Below are 22,147 nucleotides of genomic sequence, written 5' to 3' on the forward strand. Positions count from 1 at the left end.
CCTTCCAACCCTAACCATTCTTTGATTTTATAGCCCAGCCCTGAGTTAATGATGATCTAATTTGTGTACAAAAAGCTATTGAGGAGATTCCATTGCTTCAAGGGTAGGGCAGATCTTGTACTCTCAGACTCCAGGAGCTTTAATCTGTGATGTTTCATCAATGTATTTGGTAGAATTGGATTCTTAATCTGCATAATCTTTAACTAGAGTAACTATTCATTCAAAACTGAAGCTAAATAAAGACAGTAAGTAATAATTTAACATCTAAGCTCAGATTTAACATCTAAGAACAGATTGTAACCGAGCACCATATCAATTTGACAGCAAAAGTATGGCAAAGAAACATGAACAGCTTTATATACACACAAAGTATCACATAACTGGTTTGAAATAGGAACCCATTTCCAGGGGCTATGAGCACCTCCAAATGTCCTTTCATTTCAACAGGAATTGTGCACACTGTTAACAAATTACTGATGCCATGCAAACACCTATATCCAAGTTAGTTGGTTCTTCGGCTGAAACTGTCCTCCCCCCACCTCCCAAATAACAGCAATTGGTAACAGGAGCTTCTGTTTCCCCAAATTTAGCCAAGCTTCCTTTTATACAAAAAACATGAAGTACCACCAGATGAATACAGAATTTTAAGAGCTGAAAGAGTAATTATTTTCTTAAGAAACTCAGAGGTGTGATACAAAAGAAACAAGACTGAGTCCACATATAAAATTACAGGTTGATGTTATGTCTAACTATTTATATTAAAGCCACAGATGATGTCTAGTATGTAATCATATTAAAAAATAAGTTTCAAGAAAGCCTTACTTTGAAAACGAACTGAAATTTGGTGAAGTCTAACAAATTTCATAGCTTTAGCTACTGTGAAAATATTACTTTACATGAAATAATGCATTCAGAATTTCAAATTCCTGAAATGCAAAATTTTCAGACGTTAAGTAGTCTACTATGGCTATAGCTGTTCTCTGAAATGAAGTATTAGCCCTCATAACAAAGAAAAAAAAAATCCCTTCTCCACTTTTTTTCTTTTGTTTTTTACATAAAGGATGAGAAGTGCTCCCAAAACAAAGTCAATTTACAATTTTAAAAGGTTACTACAGAAAAAAAAACGTACATTCCTTTCTTTCCTTGTGACTATACTATATTTTAATCAAGACTCTGCCTAAATTCAGAGAATGCTTGATGTTTTAACTGCACAAGCATTAAATGTTGTCATGTTTATCACTGAAGAGTCCGATGGCATACTTCAATGGCATCAATCTTCACATTATGAGATGGAAAAGCAGTCGTTCAGTTGCACTCTGATTGTTGCTTGCTTGCACCACGGTATTAATTGCATTTAACCTGGAATCCACTGAGAACTCACCCTGACCTTTCACGTTTCCCTGAAAAAGCTTTTCTACACTTTTATATAAACCAACAGACACACAGGATGAACAGCTCTTCAGTTCTTTCATTGACTATAAAAAGCAGGTTTTCTTTAAATCGATAGCTTAATAGTTAACGTTAAATACAGCTTTTGCCACATTTCTTGCTTGTAATTCCATGTAATGCTTCTTTATAACTCAGTCATCATCCTGCTGATTTCTTTTCTGTCAATGGAACAGGAGAGTTCATAATGTTAGGACACAGTTATCTGAAGTAAGAGCACTAATAAATCATGACAAGTGTTTCCAGATACAACGGATATTAGACAATGACTGCATTTCTAAGCCATTTTTTGAATGGTAAGAGATAATGTTTCCAGCAAATGGAAGAGAGCAGTATCAACCCTCTCCCCCATCCCAAACTATAGGATTTTATTTCCAGTGAAGAATAAGATTAGCCCCGTATGTTAACCAACAAAATATACAAGAACCAGAAAACATGATGCTGGTGGCAGAAGTCAGCGGTCAAGATGAAGGCAACCTGCCCTCCCTTCCCTAGCTTACAAAGATGTCATGTTTTCATGTCACTGTTCATCAAAGGAACAAAGAAATTGTATTGAAAAAGGAACAAGTGTTTAAGGTTTTCTCCTAATATACTTATCTTCTAACTTTTAAAGTTCTTAAAAGCATTAGCTTCAGCCATTCAAAAAATACATTTCCATTTATACTACATTTGTATTTACATTTAAATAAGAAAGAACACAGCTAGGTCCTTCAGTAAGATTTGTCAAACTACGTTCATTGCTTCCCATAAGATAAAATTATTTAACTGAAGTGAGATCAGTATGAAAGCTTGCTCTTCATCACTTTAAAAAAAAAAAAAAAAAAAAAATCAACCCAACAATACATCGTATGATGGCTTCATACATTACTTTTTCTGTAATTATGTAACCTATGTTAATTAAAAGCACAATTCCAGGCACTTTGATGTTGCCATTTCACAAAGATGGAAGATCAGAAATTTTTTTCACTACTTCTTACCAGTTTAAGAAAGTCAATTAATTTGTGAACATCCTCTCCTGTAGAAAGGTCCACAAAATCTTTCGGCAGTCGGTAACTCAGGTATGGACTAGGCTGGACAGTAACTCTGCTGTTCGTACAACGGAAAACTGGATAGTCCTTTGGAAAAGATATTGGATAAGACAAGAACAGTGTACGTGAATAAAGCTTGCAATGTTTCTTGAACTCCTCCGTGAGATCATCTGAGTCACTCTGCCAATTAGGTTATTTGGCATTCATTCAACTAAACCTGCACTTTCTAAAAATTGTAGTTTTCTTATTAAAAAGTCTGCCCACTTAAGAGCAAAAGTTAAAATGTTAATAACAGTCAAATAAAGGCATTCATTCCCTCACTTTAAAGTTTCTACAATGTATCAATTATTAATGCATTTAATATTCAGATGCTTATAACAGTGCGGTAATAATGGAGGTATAAGGAACTTTGGGCAATAATATCTACGTAAGCATGTGGATAAAGAAAATCTTTGCAATAGAATCCCTAAACTTGTCTTCACAGGTTCCTTGTTTAAACCCATGTTTGCAAATATAACCTTAGTAAAATTATGATCTAAGCTTTCCAACCAATTTACTTACTGAAGGAAAAAAAATCTCTCTAAAATATCCAAAAATATCGCTAAACGCTCAATTGTAGCAACAGGTTTTGGGTAACTTGATATAATTTTCAGTTCAACACACTGACACGCAACATAATTGCCCACTGTACGGCAATAAGCAGCTTCATTTTAAAGACAGAAGTTCAGTAACTTCACACCAGATTCTGTGATCGGATGTAAGCTGAAGCATGAAGACAAGTCATTCTACTTTTCATCCAGGCTTACACCAGAGAAAACTGCGTAAAGCATCCGGTACTGAGAAAAAGAAATCCTCAAAAGAAAATTCAGGTGTCCCATGGACAGCTCAAGAATTGGGAGCGTGTTTTAACAAAGGAGACACAGCTTTTAGTAGGAAGGTTCACTGAATGGGTTTTCATACAGCAATAGCCACACGGTGAGACTAAGAGAAAATGGCATCAATGATAGCCTGCAGAGTGGTGTATTTCCCTTTCAATGTGTTATGAAAATGGCGACATAACTAAAGCAAAGCTCAAATGTTAAAGTCAGCTCAATAAAGCATGTCATTTCAATTACCTCTAATGCAGTTTAACAGCCAGAAAATAAAGAAAAGCCCACGCTATCTGACTAGCCATCTCTCCTCAGACAACTACCAAATGTTTCCCAAGATAAGTAACATGCTACTTTTTATCTTCTATCCAGCTGTCCAAGGACTCACTAAAATGTGAGGACTCGGTCTCAAGCATGCAGTGAGAAAAAAGCTGGAGTACAAATAAATGAAGACTATTCCTCCCTCTCTGTATTAACGGGAAGTTATTTGTTTTTTATGGAGGCAATGTAGCTTGGAAGAGCGATACAAAAGCCCTGCTCTGCAAGTCCAGGGAGTTCAACCAGAGGACAAGGCTTCCCTGAGGGTATTCTATATGAGGAAGAGACAGAAGTTAAGCTTCTTTTTGCCTCCCTCCAAACATAAATCTGGAGCTCTGGGAAACTGTATGACAGATATCAGGAACAAAGCAGAACTTTAAGTGATTAGATAGAAAAGTAACGGATTTTAAGAGAAATTGAAAAGAGCGCATCAAAACTGCATAAAAGCAAGTTTCAGGGCATGTTCTTCGCAACGTGGTCAAAGCTGCGATATGGGCTTGTACTGTTTGAATTAAAAACTCCCTTGCAGACATCTAAAACCAGCATGCGATACTTGTTGAGATTAACTACTGTCTAATAAGGTAGATTCTACTTAACAAAGAGTTTACGTTTCATGAGTTAAGGACATCCGTTTACTTCAACGGGATTTGCATCACAATTTGATTACAACAAAGAAAGGGAAAAAAAAAAAAAAAAAAGGCCAGAATGCCTGTTGGATTTGTTAGCCAGCCTCCCTCACTCCAGGGCTGTACCTGTTCTGTTGCTTCCCCTTCACCCTGGTCTCCTTTCAAGTTTTTCCCAGAGGTCAGTTCTTCCCATGTAAACAGTAGGGAGTCTGTTACTTCACCAAATGGGTTAAAATCTATTAACCAAATCTTACCCTGAAATGGAACAACAGAAGAATTAAAACAAGCCAAAGAATTAAAACAAAACAAAACAAAACAACCAGAATACACATATACTTGTATTACTGTAGTATGCTTGGTCTTCAGACAAAAAGATGTCAAAACTGAAATCACCTGGTTTTAAGCACTTAAAACATTATAACATCCTTTAACATCAGACACAGTTTTAAAACACAGCAAGCTATGACTAATTTTTTTTTTTTTTTTAAACTGAAGATCAGACAGAGCTCAAATAAACTGAATTCAGTTCTATGCAAGGTGCTTTCAGATGAGAAGTTCTGTCTAATTGCCAAGGTCCTCCAAGATACCCAGACAGCATGAACAAGGAATGGGAGAAAAAAAACCCCACCAAACCAAAAAAACCCCACAAACAAAAAACCCCACCCAAACAGGGATTTTGCTTTCCATCACCGCTGTACATTCAGCAGTCTACACGAATTGCTGTTCTTGGTCTCAGAAGGGACTCTAAAATACAGAGCAGGGTCTGCAAAATGCTAGTGGAGATCATGAAAGCTGAAAGGTGCTGCACAGATACAGATAAATAAAGAATAACTTAAAGGCATTTTTAATATAGCCATTACTAGTAGTCCAGACTAGTTTCTCCTGCCTCATCTTTAACACATTTGTGTTTCAAACAGTTCTGGTAGCATGCACAACAGCATGCCTGTTTTATAACTGAAAAATGAAAGCAGAGAGACTAATAAGACATATTAAAGGTAACAGAGATGTCTGCAGGGGAGCAAGAAAGAAAGCAAGTTTGTGTTCCTTGAGTCATCTCAAGATACAACTCCCAGCACAGGGCCACCTTTTCTTACCCAAGAAAGTGTCATCTATTCTAATAAAACAAAACATTATAATAAATTATAATGAAATATGACTACAACTGCTAGTAAGAACTTGCAAAACAAGTATTACATCTGGAAGAAATCGGATCTATCAAATACGGAAAGAAAAAAGGTTACTGTAATGTAAGCAGGACTGAAGGGTTTTATTGTGTTTATTAAAGATCAACTGGAATTGGAAACCAAACCTGAAGACTGTGTAGCTACTAAAAACTTATTTTGCTTTCTCTTTCTTTCCCTCACCTGAACGATCTTTTTTCTTTAAAAGATCTTCCCTATCATGATGCAAACAGCAAATATCTTCAATGATTTACACTACAGCCATCTGGTTTCTAACTTACAAAGATGTTTTCGAAGCCTTCAGTCACAGAGTAACATGGAGACTTCCTCTCCCACCCACACTGCCTAAGCCACCCCCACAGGCACTAACGCACTATAGAATAGGAAACACATGGAAACCCATACAATAGAGAACAGAAATGCCCTGGCTGGTCTGTTATCATCCATAGCAAGTTACTCATGCAGGTGGGGGGAGTCCCAGCACAGATGAAACCAGTGATATTACTTGTAAACTGGAACTGAGCCAGCACCCCAACCGGTGAGTGTGTGGTTGCATGCAGGCTTTCACAGGTCTCTCTCTCTCAGGGCAGATCCACGGGGTACAGCTCTTGCAGAGCAAATTTTAAGAAGCCAATGCACCGCAACAGCAGTACTGAAACCAGACGGCTACAAAAAAACCTGCAAATTGTGGGGACACAGACCTGAGTGGTTTCTTACTTGTTTCAGAAGGGTGAAGAAGCACATATCTGTGTGGCTAAGTTGCAACACCTCTGCACCAATATTGACACCATCGGTGCAGAGAGTGAACAGGGGCAAGCTCTGCTATCATTTTCCATCTCTGTTCCTCTTCAAAAGGCTGTCACAAATTCTCATTATAAGTGATGTTTTACTTTCGCTAATGGGGACATCTTATTAGCTCCAAGGCAGCAGGAGGAGGAATCTGTAATTTTAGATTAATTTATCACACTAGAAAAACAAGCTAATGAACCAATTTAATCACAGACAGAAGCAATGGCTGGCAAAGTTCGTTAAGCAGTTCAGAGAATTTTTCCTTGCATCAGAAATGTTTATACTTAACAAAGGACTTCCCTATGAAAGGCTTTCACAGAGACTCCTCCTCACCTCAAATACATGAAACTCAGCTTTTTCATAGGAACTCAAGATCATTTCTCTAGAGAACAAACGTATCCTGGAAAAAACTGAAAATTGGTTTTGAGACTACTGAACACGACACCTGTTTTTTGTAAGCACCCAGCAGTATTTCTCCCTCCCTGCAGACAGCAGTACACCATCTACAACACCAACTGTTTCCTTGAGATGGTCTTAAATCTGCACTGAGCTTTCATAGCTGCAAACTGATGAGAAGTGGCAAAACAAACTAAATATCCCTTTGCAGGGCTCATTAACAGGCGTGTATATAACTTTGGGTCAGTAACCAAACTGTCTTTTCTTAAGATTAAATGCTCTTTCAAGTCTTACATGCCATGTCATGATTTAAATGTAGTTTCAGATTACTTGCACTGCGTATCTAAAGAGCAGTAGTAAAGCTATTCATCTGCCATCTTCTGGTATCAGTAATGTTTGTCATATGAGAGCACAGAAATGCCCAAGCCAGGAAAGCAAAGTTGTGCATAATCTCAACCTGTATTACATAAGATTTTTTTTCTCATCCTAAAACAGGAACCAGTAGATTTACCATAGCATGTCAGCTTCACACTTTGTTTTACTAAAGCATTATGCAACATGCTGCTGAAAGAAGTGCCTATGACAAAGACTGTCTAAAGGAATTTAAAAGATAGATAAAATGCAAACTGAACTGTTACATCTCCCTAACTCCAGCTGCACCTTCATGCACAGTGACAATGCTCACAAGGCAGACACACAAGCATCAGTTTGCACGTTAACAAGAGCAGCTGTGAGCTAGCAGTGGTCTGGAGCCAAAGACATTTCTTTGTCTTACCACAGTGACTTCTCTTGAACATGGTTACCAGTTCTTAACACCTGGGAGATACGCGAAGAGCAACAAGCAGAGCCGATTCTCAGGCTTGTCAGCTGTTGCACAACAATTGTGAACTGCTAGCAGCAAAAAGAAAAAGATGTGGATCTAAATGAAAACAGGCTACCAGTCCTGCAACATAATGTCTTCAGGACCAGGTCTCCAGATCATCCAGCTTGAAGACTGTACGACAGTGTTTCTTCCTCAAAAGGTGTCTTGTCTGCAAAGTCAGGCACTAGCTCAGACGAGCTCAGTGAAGAGAGTAACAGGAAAGGCAGACACATAAAACCTAGTTCTCAACCAGGCCACCACTGCTTCTATGCCACCCTCCAACTCAACGAGCAGGACCTGTGGCAGCCTACTTCGTACAGCCTCTCAAGTAACTAAAGCAAGCACGGGGAGGGAGTTGCTCTCATTCACAGCCATATCAAAGAACAAGCTTCTCCAAGCTGAATATTTAGAGTTGAAAGAATTTAAAATAAGCAGACACTGGACATTTCTCTCATTCTGTAGGTGAGGTTGCCGTGCAACCAGCCTGATGAGGAGCACGGGCTCTGGAAATTAATCACACTTGGCAACACTCAATATTCTTTTGCTGCCTATAACTCATACAAAGGGAGCGATGAATAATACAGTTGCAAACCACAGAAGTATGTGTGAAAGGAGGAGGATCTGACACACAAAGGGCTATCTGGCAGTTCACAAGACCTGAGGGTAGAAGGCACCGAGAGATATCTACAAACAGATATATTTTATCTTGACAGATGAAGAAACAATGCTCATTTGAGATCACACAGGCTGAAACCTTTTACTTAAATAATCTGTCTTCATGCCTCAGCTGTGAGGCAGAGTACACAACGGCAGAACCTGGTTCAACGCTGAAGTGTTGCTCCTCATTTTGCCTGATAGCACCCTCAAGTCTGACGATCTGAGCCTGGACAGGTAATTTTCATTACCATTCAGCACGGCTGGTTTTAGCCCGTAGCCTGATTTTAGGTACCTACGTTAAAAGTTGCGCTGAGTAACAGTACAATAGTTGTTTTCCACATGACACACATTCCTGTTTAATTTCTGTTTTGCAAACTATGGCACGATTTACTATTACACAGTTACAAAATACTTTAGCAACATTCAAAGTCAGAAGGACTTACTACAAATACTCCCAACTCAACTCAAATAAAGACCTTCTCCAATCCCATAACTGTAAACAAGTCAAACAGTGACACTCATAAATATATATAGCAAAAGTATATAACCATTTTTTTCTGCATTTCTGGTTTAGGGTTTGGAAAGAAATTTAAGCTAAAACAAAGACTTATTTCTCATGCACTAACGTGATTCCCAAAATCAGGCTGTGATTCTCAAAATCAGGTTTTGAGATTTAATGCATTTTTTGTTACGGTTGCTTTTAAAACAATGAATTGTGCTTGAAAGGCACGCATGTATCTGACCTATTTCTCTCACTGACACTAGGAGAGGTCAAGGTGACTAACTTGGATATTGGCAGCTGAAGTTCGGATGGGACATTTCTCCCCGCTCTGTCACTATCTGGATGTTCAGGGTTCTGATCTGCTGAGCGCTCAGAACCACAGCTGGAGCAGTTTGAAAAGAAAAAATTAGCCTCCATCTGTCTCAAACTGGGCACGCCACATTCATATACTCTTTTGACAATTATCCCTTCATACCCTAGTCTTCCATATATGAAGCACAAGTTACCATTTTCCAACCTCACAAGGACAGTCTGAAGAAATTATTAGTTTCGATAAGTTCAGATGCTATAGGGAAGAACATCGGGGGGGGCAGAGCCCAAGGAATGATTTTTTGAGGAAGAAGTGGTAAGAATCCCCCAAATTTGTTTTAGTGAGCAAAATATCACCCCTGCCTTATTTTTTTAAATATCCCAGACATTCTGGCTGAATGTTCAGGTACATTTCAGTCAAAAGCACCCAGAGTAAGCACTATGCAAAGGGAACCTTAGCAACAGGGAGTACTTCGCTAAAACAGTTCAGTAATGTTGCATGATATTGATTAAGTACCCATCTTAAAAGAAAACTAAATTGCCTTCAGTAGACTCATAGAACTGACAGAATTGCAGCTGAAGCCAAAGTTATATGCTTTAAGACAGACTACTTCTCTAGAAGGTATTTACTAAATAATTACATCATTGGCACAGACATATTTACACCCCTAATCTTATTATTCTCCTACTGTGGACAGTGTCTAACATACAAAAAGACCTGGGGAACAGAATGATAACATCAAGCAGTTCTTTTTTTCTTTTTTTTTTTTTGCCAGGACCACTTCTAGGAAGATGAAGCTATTATTTGCTTTATCTCTGTAGCATTTCAGGAAGAGTTTCCACAGAACAAACAATTACATACAACCTATTGTTCACTTACCCTGCTGTCTCTGTACACATCAAAAACAACTGAAAAGGAGGGAAAAAAAAAATGTTAATCTTAAAAGATATACAATTTCACAGAAGATGTCTAAATCTGAATAGATACTTGTGTACACAGCACAATCTGCAAAGTCAATATGTCTAAAGAACTGCAAGCCAGAATTAGGTTCATTTCCAAGAGGGAGCTGAAACATTTCAAGAACTATTGTTAATGCACTCAGAGATTGGCTGCCGGGTTTTTCTATTTAATACTGGTTACCTCTGTTAATTTTTCCCCCCAATGAAGAACATTTGATAAACTCTTAGCACTCTTCAACATCACTGCTGTTCTGTTTACAGCAGAACGGAGAAATTTCAAGGAAGGATCAAGGCTCCACTGTGCTAGACATTGCACAAACATTTAATAAGAGAAAGTTCCTGCCTGAAGGAGATTAGGACTTCAGCAGATAACAGGACAAACAAGTTGTAGGAACAAAGGGGTCAGTGGGCCTGCTGAGGAGGAGGTGGCAGTGGAATGGCTATGTTTACTGTAACCCAGAGCAGATGCAGCACACCTACTGATTATCTACAGCTCTTTCAAACAGACCCATTGCTACTCAGTGATTGACACGAAGCTGCCTTGCATAGCTCTACTGTTGTCCCTCCCCTTGACTTAATTAAGCGTGAATCTTTGTACATGCATCTTTCTATTAGCTTCTGTTCTGTACGATTAAACAAATCTTTGATTTGTCTTTCTATTCAGCTAGGGAAATCAACAGATAAGCATTCAGGCATGACTACATGCAGAAGTTGTATCAGTTTAGCAGAAAGAAAGAAAAAAAAAAAAGCCAGATTTAGAAAAACCTCAGACAAATGCTGTACTGTCACTTCCTTCACTAATAAGGAAGGGAATATTTCAGCTAAGAGATTTCCCAATACATGCGGGATAAACTAAACTCAGGATATGACTGAAGAACACTTGAGCCTCAGCAACTACTCAGGAAGCTGCCCATCAGTAACAGGGATGTTGATTGATCACATCCATGCATGTAAAGCTACTCAGCAGCTTAACCTAACATTTCATGCAAAGTTGGCTGGGCTAAGGGCAAACCACAACTCAACAGTGCCAAAGCCAGTCACGTAACTGTTTTTGACCATATAGCCTAAAAAACCACACAGCTTTTTGCACAAGCTCAGTTACGTCAATTTAAAAATGTCACTCTGGAATTAAGTGCTGTATTTTCTTGAGAAGACAAGCCCTTGATGGCTAAGTACGTCATCAATGCAAGGAGGAGTACAGCAGCCCTAGATTTCTTCTCCAGCTGTTCAACTGAACTTGTTGCCTGTACCATGTACTCTCAGTCATATTCCATTAATGGAAAACTTGCATCTGAGCTTTATTACAAAATGACACCTGTCAGCTTAAAGCAAACCTATGGCAATCATTGAGGCTAATGGCGTTTAGCAGGATTTACATCCCCATTAAGACTGACTGCACATTGGTGACTAGTTTGGGACACTCACAAACACTAAACAAAGAAGAAAACCTGAACTGTTCCCTCTTCTTAGGGACCACCTCAGAGCAGGAGTGTCGTGTGCCAGTGAGACTGTAGTAGAACTTTACCAGCAATTGCTCAAAATGGAGGGTAAGCCAAGGCTTGACTCTACAGTAAGTATCAATACCTCCAGAACGCTGTTCTTACTGGTCTCTTATGAAACGTATTTAGAAGGTTCTAACATCATTTAGAAGTATTTATAAAGCATTTGCCCATCTGTTATCCTACTGCTCTGACTCTGCAATGCTTCAGCTGCTCTGACTCAACTCTTCCATCTGGAGATGCTACCAGACCAACTGGAAAAAGCAGAGCAAACAGCATCAAAATCCCCAACGAAACAAGAAGTCAGGAAAAAAGCTATAATACCTTCCCTTTTAAAAGCAAACAAACAAGCAAACCCAGATTTTTATTGTTAACAACACATATGCTACCAGACAGTGGATGAAGGGATATGATGGGGGATGAATGAAAGGTAGTAAAAAAACAAAAACAAAACAGACAACATTTTCTGCATGGCATTTCTCTGCACACGGACAAGTCACCAGCATTTAGTGCCTAAGAACAAAAGGTTAACAAACCTTCATCCCAGAAGGTCACCCTGAAACCTTCTTTTCCCAGAAGGTAACTCAGATGGGAGTTTTACGTCCTTTACATAAGATGACACTTCAGACCTTTCAGTTCACCAGACAGCAGTTTCAGAGCCTAAATCTAGGCATCAATTTCCAAAAATAGTGCCCTGAATTCTTATCTATCAGTTGATTACATACCAGCTAAAATTACGTTGGAACACAGAGGAAAATTAAAAGACAGTAATCAGAATGTCAGATCTATATGACTGATCTTACTTCAAAACATTAGGGCTATGGACCTATTAAATTAGTATACTGATTTCCAGACTACTAGTCTTCTCCAAGCAGTGGTCCTTGAGAACTTCTCTGAACTTAAAGGAACCCTGCTGAGTCAAATTATTAAGAATTTGAATGTAACAGAGACTGGCATTAGAAGGTATCTTTTTCAGAAACTCAGACAGGACAGATCTATTTGATTGCTCTGGTGGCTCAGCAAAATAATTAACCGTGTTCAAAACTTACCTAAAGGTTGAGTTTTCAAAGCTTTATAGAAGACAATACAACTGCCAGACAATTCTTATGTTTACGTATTTTATTAAACTGAGGTTTGGTCCACGCCAGACCCAATTTAAATTTCTTCATCATATTTTTCACCACTGCTGATCACCCATCACAACGGAACACTATTCAATTCTCACTAAACCATGTCAGGAAACTATTTCCAATAAAATTTGCAAAAGACTCCACATTTAAAGAACAAGACAATTCACTTGGGCTGCTTAGGTGTATCAAATACCGTGGCCTTTATTCAAAAGTTTCAGCAGCTAAACTGCTGTGCATCAATGTTGTAGGAGAAATTATCATAACTTCTTGAAAAAACCTACAAATGCTTTCTTCAAGGAATACACCAATAATTTCGTAGCAAACATCTGACAACATCTTTATAAACAAGTATTCTTCTTACTACTGAATGCCTTTTGTTAAGCATTTCCTACCTCACTTCTCAGGTTTAGAATTTTTCTTAATTAAAAACAAGGGGAAAAAGCCTTAAAAAAAAAAAGAAGTCATTATGCCTTCTGAAGGGATCTTTCACTCATTCGCTGTGTTTTCCTAAAAAGCTCCAGCCTATTCCTTCAGGGTTTTTTGGTTGCCAATTTTATAGTAACTCAAAAACTACATTGCTCTGCATACTCCAGCCACAAGAGCTATAAGACTCTCCCAAGTTAAAAAGAACCAAGCCCTGTGAAGGCAATAGCTATGAAGAGAGAGATGCATATCCACAGACTTAAAATATTGGGGATGCCATTATTTATTAAGAAGTACCCATTTTAACACTGATCTCCAGCAGTAAATTGGAATTTAGCACACTGCAACTCGGTGCACTGTGGAGGAAATGAGCCTGGCTCAGCAACAGCAAGGGGACAGGAGGAGAGGTCTCATTTCTATGCAGTCTGCCCTGCAAGCCCTTTCAATTTCAAACCTCCCAGTACCCTGCAAAAAAACTTCAAAGTTTTTAGACCCTTCATTTCTGTTTTTAACTCTTTGTAATTACGTGCGTGCCCTGGTTTTGGCTGGGATAGCGTTAATTTTTCTTCATAGTAGCTAGGATTGGGCTGCATTTTGAATTTGTGCTGGAAACAGTGTTGATCATACCGGGATGTTTTAATTACTGCTGACCAATCCTTACCCAGAGTCAAGGCCTTTTCTGCTTCTCACCCCACCCCACCAGCGAGCAGGCTGGGGGTGCACAAGAAGCTGGGAGGGGACACAGCCGGGACAGCTGACCCCAACTGACCAAAGGGATATGCCATACCATATGATGTCATGTTCAGCCTATAAAGCTGGGGGAAGAAGAAGGAAGGAGGGGACGTTGAGAGTGATGGTGTTTGTCTTCCCAAGTAACGTTTACATGTGATGGAGCCCTGCTTTCCTGGAGATGGCTGAACACCTGCCTGCCGATGGGAAGTGGTGAATGAATTCCTTGTTTTGCTTTGCTTGCATGCATGGCTTTTGCTTTACCTATTAAACTGTCTTTATCTCAGCCCATGAGTTTTCTCACTTTTACTCTTCCGATTCTCTCCCCCATCCCACCGGGGCAGGGGGGAGTGAGCAAGCGGCTGCGTGGTGCTTAGCTGCCGGCTGAGGTTAAACCACGACAGCGTGCAAAAAGTATTTAAAAACCTTCATAAACATCCTCTTTTCCTCCCCCATGCTCCCCTTGCTAATGGAAGCCTTAAGATACTTACAGTCTTCATCCAAGAATTTATACTGTATGTGTTTCTTGAAAAACTCCTGTATTGATCTACAGATCTCCTCATGTTGCTTAGAGATATGATCGTAGTATTGAGTGTAGTCCCTCTGCGATATACCTGTCAATAATTTTAGTTGATTATAAAGAGCTTTAGGCATGCAAAAAACCCAACCAGACAAAATGCAGTTATCAGAGACATGCATGTTATATTTCAGAAGATGCGGTTCTCCCAAGTTTCAACCATTACCAATGACTTACTGTTTGGCTTTATTCTCCTATACTTAAAGCACTTCCATTAGGAATCTTTTCCCTGAACAGTTCTGTCCTCCATTTTGTGAACCTCATTTTATATGTACATGCTTTCACTATTTTTAAGTGAATTTCAGGAGGAACCTTTGCCTCTGTTTAAGTTTCCAGTTCCTGTCTTTTCCTTTCAGTTTTATTCCCTCTGGTTACTCTGGTCAAAAGCCTTTTCTGTTCTGCACATCAGATGTATGGACCAGAATTTGAAACCATGAAATGAAAGGGGTAGAGGCTAAGCTTGCACATTAGCAAAGATTATAGATCCTAGCGTACCATAAAGATTCTCATTTAACCAATTTTTTAAGCGTGGAATAACGCGTACCTGTTTGATAAGGCACTACAGGTGAAACCTTAAATCCTAAAATCAATGAGATGGCATGCAGCCTACTACCTTATTTCTCCCATTTGCCCCCTTGAGGGCTTTCTTGCATATCTGACATTAGATAAACTACCCCAGCTACATCACAAGCTCTTAATTTCAAACATTTGTTTGTCTACAAGACTACGGTTTAAGCTGACATCAACAGGATTATACACTTGCATGCATCTTAAGTGACAGAAGTTCTCATACAGGATGTGTCAACATAAGCCACTGCAATACCCTGCTGGACAAATGTCAAATCAAGACCTGCCCCATCACTGCAGAATGAGCAACTCATGCTATTTAGGGAAAGAACCAGCCAGAATCCCCCAAGAAAGATGTATCAACGATGGCAGTTTGCTGGTTTAACCATATACAAAACACAGAGATTAAGTTTTACAGTAAACACAATGCTGACTACCTCCAAAGATGTGCTCTTTAAAAGAATTCATATAAAGTTTATGATGTCAGCAGAACTTTGAATTATTAATACCACTGCAAAGCTTAACTCAGGTTTAAAAAAAAAAAAAAAAACCACGAAGAGATGGTGGCCTCTCAGGGGATGCAGATGTGTAACTGGAAAATCATTCTCTACACTGTGCAAGTATCACTCCCTAGTTTGACTGACAAGCTTATTAATTCTAAGAGCATGGGAACATATTGTGAAAAATCTTGGAACTGTCTTCAGAAATGCAGCTGGAGTGCTAGCTAAAAAAAACCCGTATTGGTAGATCTACTAGGTTTCAAAACCTAGTAATGAAATGTACAGAGTGTTTAATTAGCCAGCGTACAAATGCTTTGAGGTATTTGAAAGTAAGTATCACTATATATATATATTCTATAATAAATCTACATTCAAATGTTTTAGAGGTTATTACAGTGATGCATATCTCTGGCAGTTGTGGTGTTCCAGCAGCACATAACAGGACAGGATTCAGCTCTTCCCCCTTCAAAAAGCTAAGTGAGTAGCCATTAAGCAATACTGGCTTAATGGAGAATCTCTGCTATTAGCAAGATAAACTCTGTAACAGAGAACTGTAATAAACCCTGCAATTGGCATGAATGGAGACAGAATGGGAAGACGAGCATAGAAGCACCAGAAGGAACAGCCAAATAAAAGGGCTATGAGAATGGTATGTGTTGACAGCACCTAGATTAGCACATCCCAAAACATCTATGTGCAGCTCCGTAGGGCACCCAGATCAGGAAGCAAAGAACAGGGAGTACGTTCCTAATGATTCACAGAGGTGGGACAGGATGGAGCGACAAATTGCTGACAGCTCCTAACAGGTACAAAAAGGCACATCCAAAACAAGCACATAGTCACCATGCTGAGAAGAAGCCAGGAGAAACAATGAGGACTAGATAGCTAATATCCCCTTCCTTCCGTATCATCACAAGGAATCCTGGACAGACCACTTGTATATATGCATCTTGGTGCTTGTGAATATGTAGGTATGAGAGAGACAAAATGAGCAAACTTGGTTTTATTTTAAAGCAAAAAATCACCTTCCTTTAAGGCTTTCAAGATTTCCTTTAGACTTTTCCTATAAAGTCTGGATTAGAGCTTTGCTACATCACTGCTATAACATTTCCTTGCTAGAAGAGTTTAGGCAGAATGATTCAATCTTGTTAAGGACAAATGGGCGCCAGTCCTGTGCTATTTACATTTCTGTTCATCTTTAAAGATTCCATGGTAGACCACATCAAAAACGAATTCAAACTCCAGGATAGTATTTAGCCTGAAATTAAACCCCTCAATTCAAGCACCTGTATGTGCACTAGATGTCTAAGTTCCTGTTACACTCAGCAGAGAATAGTCAATACATCCAGAGGAGTATAATTCAGCTAAATTTACCCTAGAGCTGCCTAAAATACATGCTCTAGCACAATCTGCCTGTCCTCCAGCTGTCACAGGACTCCCGATGCACCCACCAGCAATCTGCATGCTGTGGATACCCTAGCTGTTCAGTGCCACTTGAAACGTTTTACATTTAGGATTTTGAACCAGAGTAACAGATTGACAGGTTTTCTGACTCAGCTACACTGAATATAAGATGAAGTCAGACACCTCGTACACCTGTGGACATGTTCTGACCTCCCCAACTTTCTGCATATAATATCCACATGTGGTCACGTTTTATCAGCATAATACCCAACTGCCTCTGTATTCATTCTGCAAGCTGGCTACAATGTAATTTGCTCCTCAATATAAAAAAGTCACTTACAAAACAGCCTTTGGGTGAAGTTTCTGAGTTAGCAATTAGAATTAAGAATATTCCCACTGTAATATTGAGCATGCTGTATCGTGAGGCTTTCAAATACAGTGGAAAGAGAAATGTGGCATGCCACATTTTAAATTACAGAAAGAAGAAGAAAACATTAATTCCAGAAATGAGGTGTGATAAGAAAGAACTGTCTTCAGATTTAGCTCTGATTCAAGTAATCAGAGAAACTCCTAAGAACTTAACCTAATAATTTTATCTTTAGGAAAATCCTTACCTATAAGCTTGTTTTCCTTGACAAAGCATCTGAATTCTGCACCAGGGATTAGTTCACACCATTTGCGAAGAACAAGCTATAGAGGAAAAACAAATGACTAAGTATTGTTTCAGAAAGGTAACAGGTAACTTTTTGTCAACAGGTATACCTTCTAGATCTACAGTTTTGCTGTAATGATAAGATGACCTCAGAAGTTATTCCTGATACAAGAAAACAAACCAATCTTAACCTGCAGTTCACATAATCATCTTAGCAAATACTTCAAAGCAATTAGACTTAATATTAATTTCACAGAATCACAGAATGCTATCGGTTGGAAGGCACATTTAAAGACCATCTAGTCCAAACTAGTTTAAAGTAGAAAGGTTCAGACTGGACATAAGAAGAAACTTTTTCACCGTGAGGACTGTCAAGCATTGGAAAAGGTCCCTCATAGAGGTTGCGCACCCTCCATTCACTGAGGTTTTCAGACCAGATTTGATAAAATGCCAAGCAACCCAATTTGATCTCATCGCTTACCCGGCTTTGAGCATGAGAAAGGACTAGAGACCTCCTGAAGCCCCTTCCCACCCTAATTATCTTATGGTCTTCCACTTTGTATGGCATTTATAACTGTGAAATTATTTATGAAACAACTTCGAAGTTACATTAATGATAAGGCATGGAAAACAAAAACCCTGCTGTACAACACAACAAATCTGTCATGGAATTGGCAGAAAGTTGCTCCCTAGTCAAAAGAGCTGATGAGCAGAATTAAATTTAACCAAATAAGCCTGTATTCTGGTATACACCCAAGCAGAATTCTGTGACGCCTCTGAAGGCGCACACCAGTTAAAATAAGGACATGGGATAGAAATAGTAACCAAACTATTATAGTTAATAGGACAGACTGCCTGGTAATTAAAGCATATCTCTGGCACTTTCTCAAGTTTCTGCGTTTCCTAAACTGAAGTATTCAGATGGATCCATTATTTTGAAGGCCTCAATTACTGCTACTGGATACTGGAAACTCCCAACACCTATCAACTGCAGTAAAAAAACCTCAGTAATCAAAACCGATATTCTTAACTACAGTGTAAACATGAAACTCTTTGTTCCAACTTTTAGATGTCTTGTATCTTTAAAGCACATTAGATAGTGCTTTAAGAAAAACAGGGTTCACTCACTTTTCTAAAGCCCTTTAAGCCCACAAGATGATGACAAATGCTATATTTACGTAAAAATTATTAATAGAGAAATGACTAGATGCTATCATAAAAGCAACAGCACCACAGGAACAGTTTAAAGCATTGTTAATATCTACATCACTAGCTTAACATTTTAATCTGGTAACGAGCATATGAAAGAAGATACGACAGAACACTTCAGTTCAGGATGTCCCCAGCCACTACAGCTAGCTTCTCTCTTAGTAACCTCAGTTGTGATATTCACAAGCAGCATATTATCAAGAATATATGACTTTCAGCTATTGAACTTGTTCTTCCTGGCAAAACTTGACAAATATGAGAGGAAATTGCAAGGAAGCTTCAAAAGTCTGCACTTCAGCTCATCTGATCTGTAATTAAATGAACTCCTTATGACCTGTATTGCTTAACCAGACTTCCCCACACTGCCCAAGCAACACAATTAAAACAAACAAAACAAATTTTATGGGCACATACCCAAGCACAAATGGCACCCTGCCCATGAGTGATGCGTTTAATTTACCTAGAAATCACGCAGAGTCCTACCTCATAGTCCAAGGAAGGATCAGGGGAATCATCAGTACAGTGAATAAATCTGGAAAAGTAAGGCACAGGCATCAACATCTGCTTTTACATATAAGATTTTAGCCTTAGTGAGAAAAATAACCCCAAACTGTGAATCACAAAAACTACTGTTAAATTATTGCCAAGATGTACAAACCAAGTAAATTCAATACATCAATAACAAACCTCCTTTTGACAATTATCGGGGGGAAAAAAAGAAAAAAAATTCATCTCTCTTCATCTAGTGTAATTTAGAAGCACTTAAATTTGGACAGGGACATGGCTAAAATGTGAGTGTTTATTCACTGTGGAGTTTTTTCTGTTTGAATCAACAGTGCTCCTCCTTTCCTCTTGATTGTTATGTTGGCATAACTGGATTCTCAGAGAACCAGATAAACTTGAGCAATCTAATCTAGTTTCACTGCAGCATGTTTTCCCTAGTACTTTAATGTTTAACTTCCTAAACCACACAACAGAGACACATCATCATGCCTTACAGTAGTTGATTTCCATAAGGGATGCAAAACAGTGCCACTCGGCACTTCTGATTCCACAGCATGGTATCTTTCTAAATTAAGAGCCTTAAGAAATACTCTTACAAATCTCTTGAGAGTGGGAATAAACAAAACTCTTTCCATAACTGCAAGCAGATGTCAAGGTTTTGTCCCTTGTGAGTAGCTGACTCTGTGTGTCACCCTTCAGGAACTATCAAGAATGGAGGCAGTTATACCCAAGCGAATGTCTATGTACCTTTTTGTCATTTTACAACAAACCTTGCAATAAATCCTGTAACTTTCAAAGGGAATTAGCAAAAGAACGTGCATTTTCCTTTCAAGTATACTCCCTGACCTTATTGGCAACAAACTACTTTGATGCACAGAACTGTGTAAAGGGTCACTGCTGAGCAATGGTCTTAAATGGCAACATTTATACTATCTCCCTTTGGCACTGAACTTACTTAAGCAATCCAAAAGTCTAACATCTCTAATATAAGCATTGCATTTGTAAGACATGGCTGCCCAGCCTTCGGCTTGAAGCAAAGAGCTATCGTAAGAGTTCATTCACTATGCTGCCAGCAGAAATAAATTTCACACATTTTAGTTTAGACTTTAATATCCACTACACACAGAAAAGAAGGGCGATAGCAGGCATGCTTTCCAAAAGTACTGTAATCAAACAGATCATATATATCTGTAAGCCTGTATAAACAGATAACATCCTTCAACTACGGTTTATATTCCCTGCAATTTAAGATCTGTCAAGGCAATAGAAACAAACTCATGAGAGCTTGCAGTTTTGCTAGACACAAAATTCCTCCCTTACTAGCATATATGCCTGTGATGCTCAAGAAAATATCCCCTACACACAGAAACAATCATAAACAATATCTAAAAAGGCAGCTGAAGTCCAGCACACGGAGTTTTACAGTCCCTGCACACTAGGACCTGTATTACCTCTCACAGACTTCCGTATCTGAGATCAGGGTACCTGCACTGCTTCATTCCAATAACATGCAGTCTTTTCCAGCAGTCAAAAAACAGCCTTATGAACACTCAAAATTATTCCTTGCTCAACCCTCAGATATTTTGGGTGAGAGCTATGTGGAGAAAGATAGTTCCTCCTTCCTTGTAACTCAGAAAATGAAATCCTTGGGTGTCATCCCAAGCCACACAGACTGCTCAGGTATTGCTGCCAAATCAAGCAAACAGGCAAAATGATGAATATAGACAAAAATACTGCAAGACACAGTAACGTTATTTTTCTTGAGCCTTAATGACAGAGTACAAATGAGGAAAAAATGGGAGAATGCAGCGAAACACAAAAACTCAGGTTTTTGTAGTCTCATTTTCCTTCTAAGCAGTTTCATGAGTTTTCGTCAACAAAAGGACATTACTACAACCCCTTTTCTGGCAATAAATTTTGGGCAACTTAAGGCAGTTGCAGTTTTATATTTTTTACCAACTTATTGTAGCATTAATTGTTCAGACCCAGCTGAATTTGTCTATTACATATGGCCTTTTGATCATAAGAGGCACAAGGCTAAGCGGGGTTCCTTTAACCCACATCCTATTCAGGTTTGGAGGTACTTGAAAGAACAATCCGAAAGACTCCAGGAACCCAAAGTTGTGAGGTATCTGGGCTCTCTTTCTGAAGCCTTTGAAAATTGTCATTTTGAATACTACTAAGGGTGAAGGAATTAAACTCTACTGCTTATAGGCCTTGTACTGTGGTCAACAGCTTGTTTACAGATTTATACTTAAGACGTCAAGAACAGAAGGATCAAGGTCTCTTTATATGTAGCAGCTGTATGTTAATCTCCAAATGCATATACTTGACAACAGGACACACTAAATGAAGCCATTATGCAGTTCAGTTTTCAACAGAGAAAAGCAATTTAAGAAGGTTTGTAAGACCTCCAGTACCTATCCTGCTAAGAGAGCCATGAACTCATTTGCAAATCACTGAGATTATTCTGTGGATAATAAACTATTATGAATATAATGAGAATTGTAAGTTATTCTGTACCTGACAGCTCCCCTGCTATCGTCTCTTAGTTTATTTTAAAATGTTAATTAAAAAAAAAAAAAAAATCAGGGAGAAACTTCTAACAGCCTTTGAACTGCATCTTTATTTCTTGAATATTGAACCTTGCTGGAACTTCAAGCACTAAAAGAAATAGGAAATTCATGCACTATTCAAAAGAGGATCTCGTACTACACTGTAAATCGCTAGGAAAAACAAGATGCGAGTAAAACCTCAAGGAAAAAAAAAATCATCAAAGGCCTTATTTTCCACATCCTATCATGTGGAACTGTCTACTTCGACACAGGTTATACTAAAGTCTAAACCAACAGCTACTGTTCTTGCATAAAGCTATCCTGAGTGCCAAGCCTCATCTTTATGAGCCAACACTGCCTCCTATGTTCTGTTAGGAGAACACAGGCTGTTACTCCTCCACATCTCAGAAAAACTTTATAATTTCTTTATAATTTGTAATTCAGTATTTAGAAGC

The 22,147-nt window shown here is 38.7% G+C and overlaps 1 protein-coding gene across 1 annotated transcript in view; it reads right to left on the minus strand.

Annotated features, from left to right (window-relative positions):
• Window positions 1-207: 207 nt before the first annotated feature.
• The window catches only part of CDC123 (cell division cycle 123), a 35,537-nt gene continuing 13,597 nt past the window's right edge, over window positions 208-22,147 (minus strand). The window contains exons 7-13 of the mRNA XM_050896095.1: window positions 19,117-19,165; window positions 17,387-17,462; window positions 14,216-14,338; window positions 9,864-9,892; window positions 4,414-4,542; window positions 2,424-2,561; window positions 208-1,607 (exon numbers count right to left, since the gene is read on the minus strand). Coding sequence (XP_050752052.1) covers window positions 1,581-1,607; window positions 2,424-2,561; window positions 4,414-4,542; window positions 9,864-9,892; window positions 14,216-14,338; window positions 17,387-17,462; window positions 19,117-19,165 — 571 coding nt within the window. The 3' untranslated portion in view covers window positions 208-1,580. The remainder of the gene's footprint in view (window positions 1,608-2,423; window positions 2,562-4,413; window positions 4,543-9,863; window positions 9,893-14,215; window positions 14,339-17,386; window positions 17,463-19,116; window positions 19,166-22,147) is intronic.

This window comes from Gymnogyps californianus, chromosome 1 (genome assembly GCF_018139145.2).
Source record: "Gymnogyps californianus isolate 813 chromosome 1, ASM1813914v2, whole genome shotgun sequence".
NCBI lineage: Eukaryota > Metazoa > Chordata > Aves > Accipitriformes > Cathartidae > Gymnogyps > Gymnogyps californianus.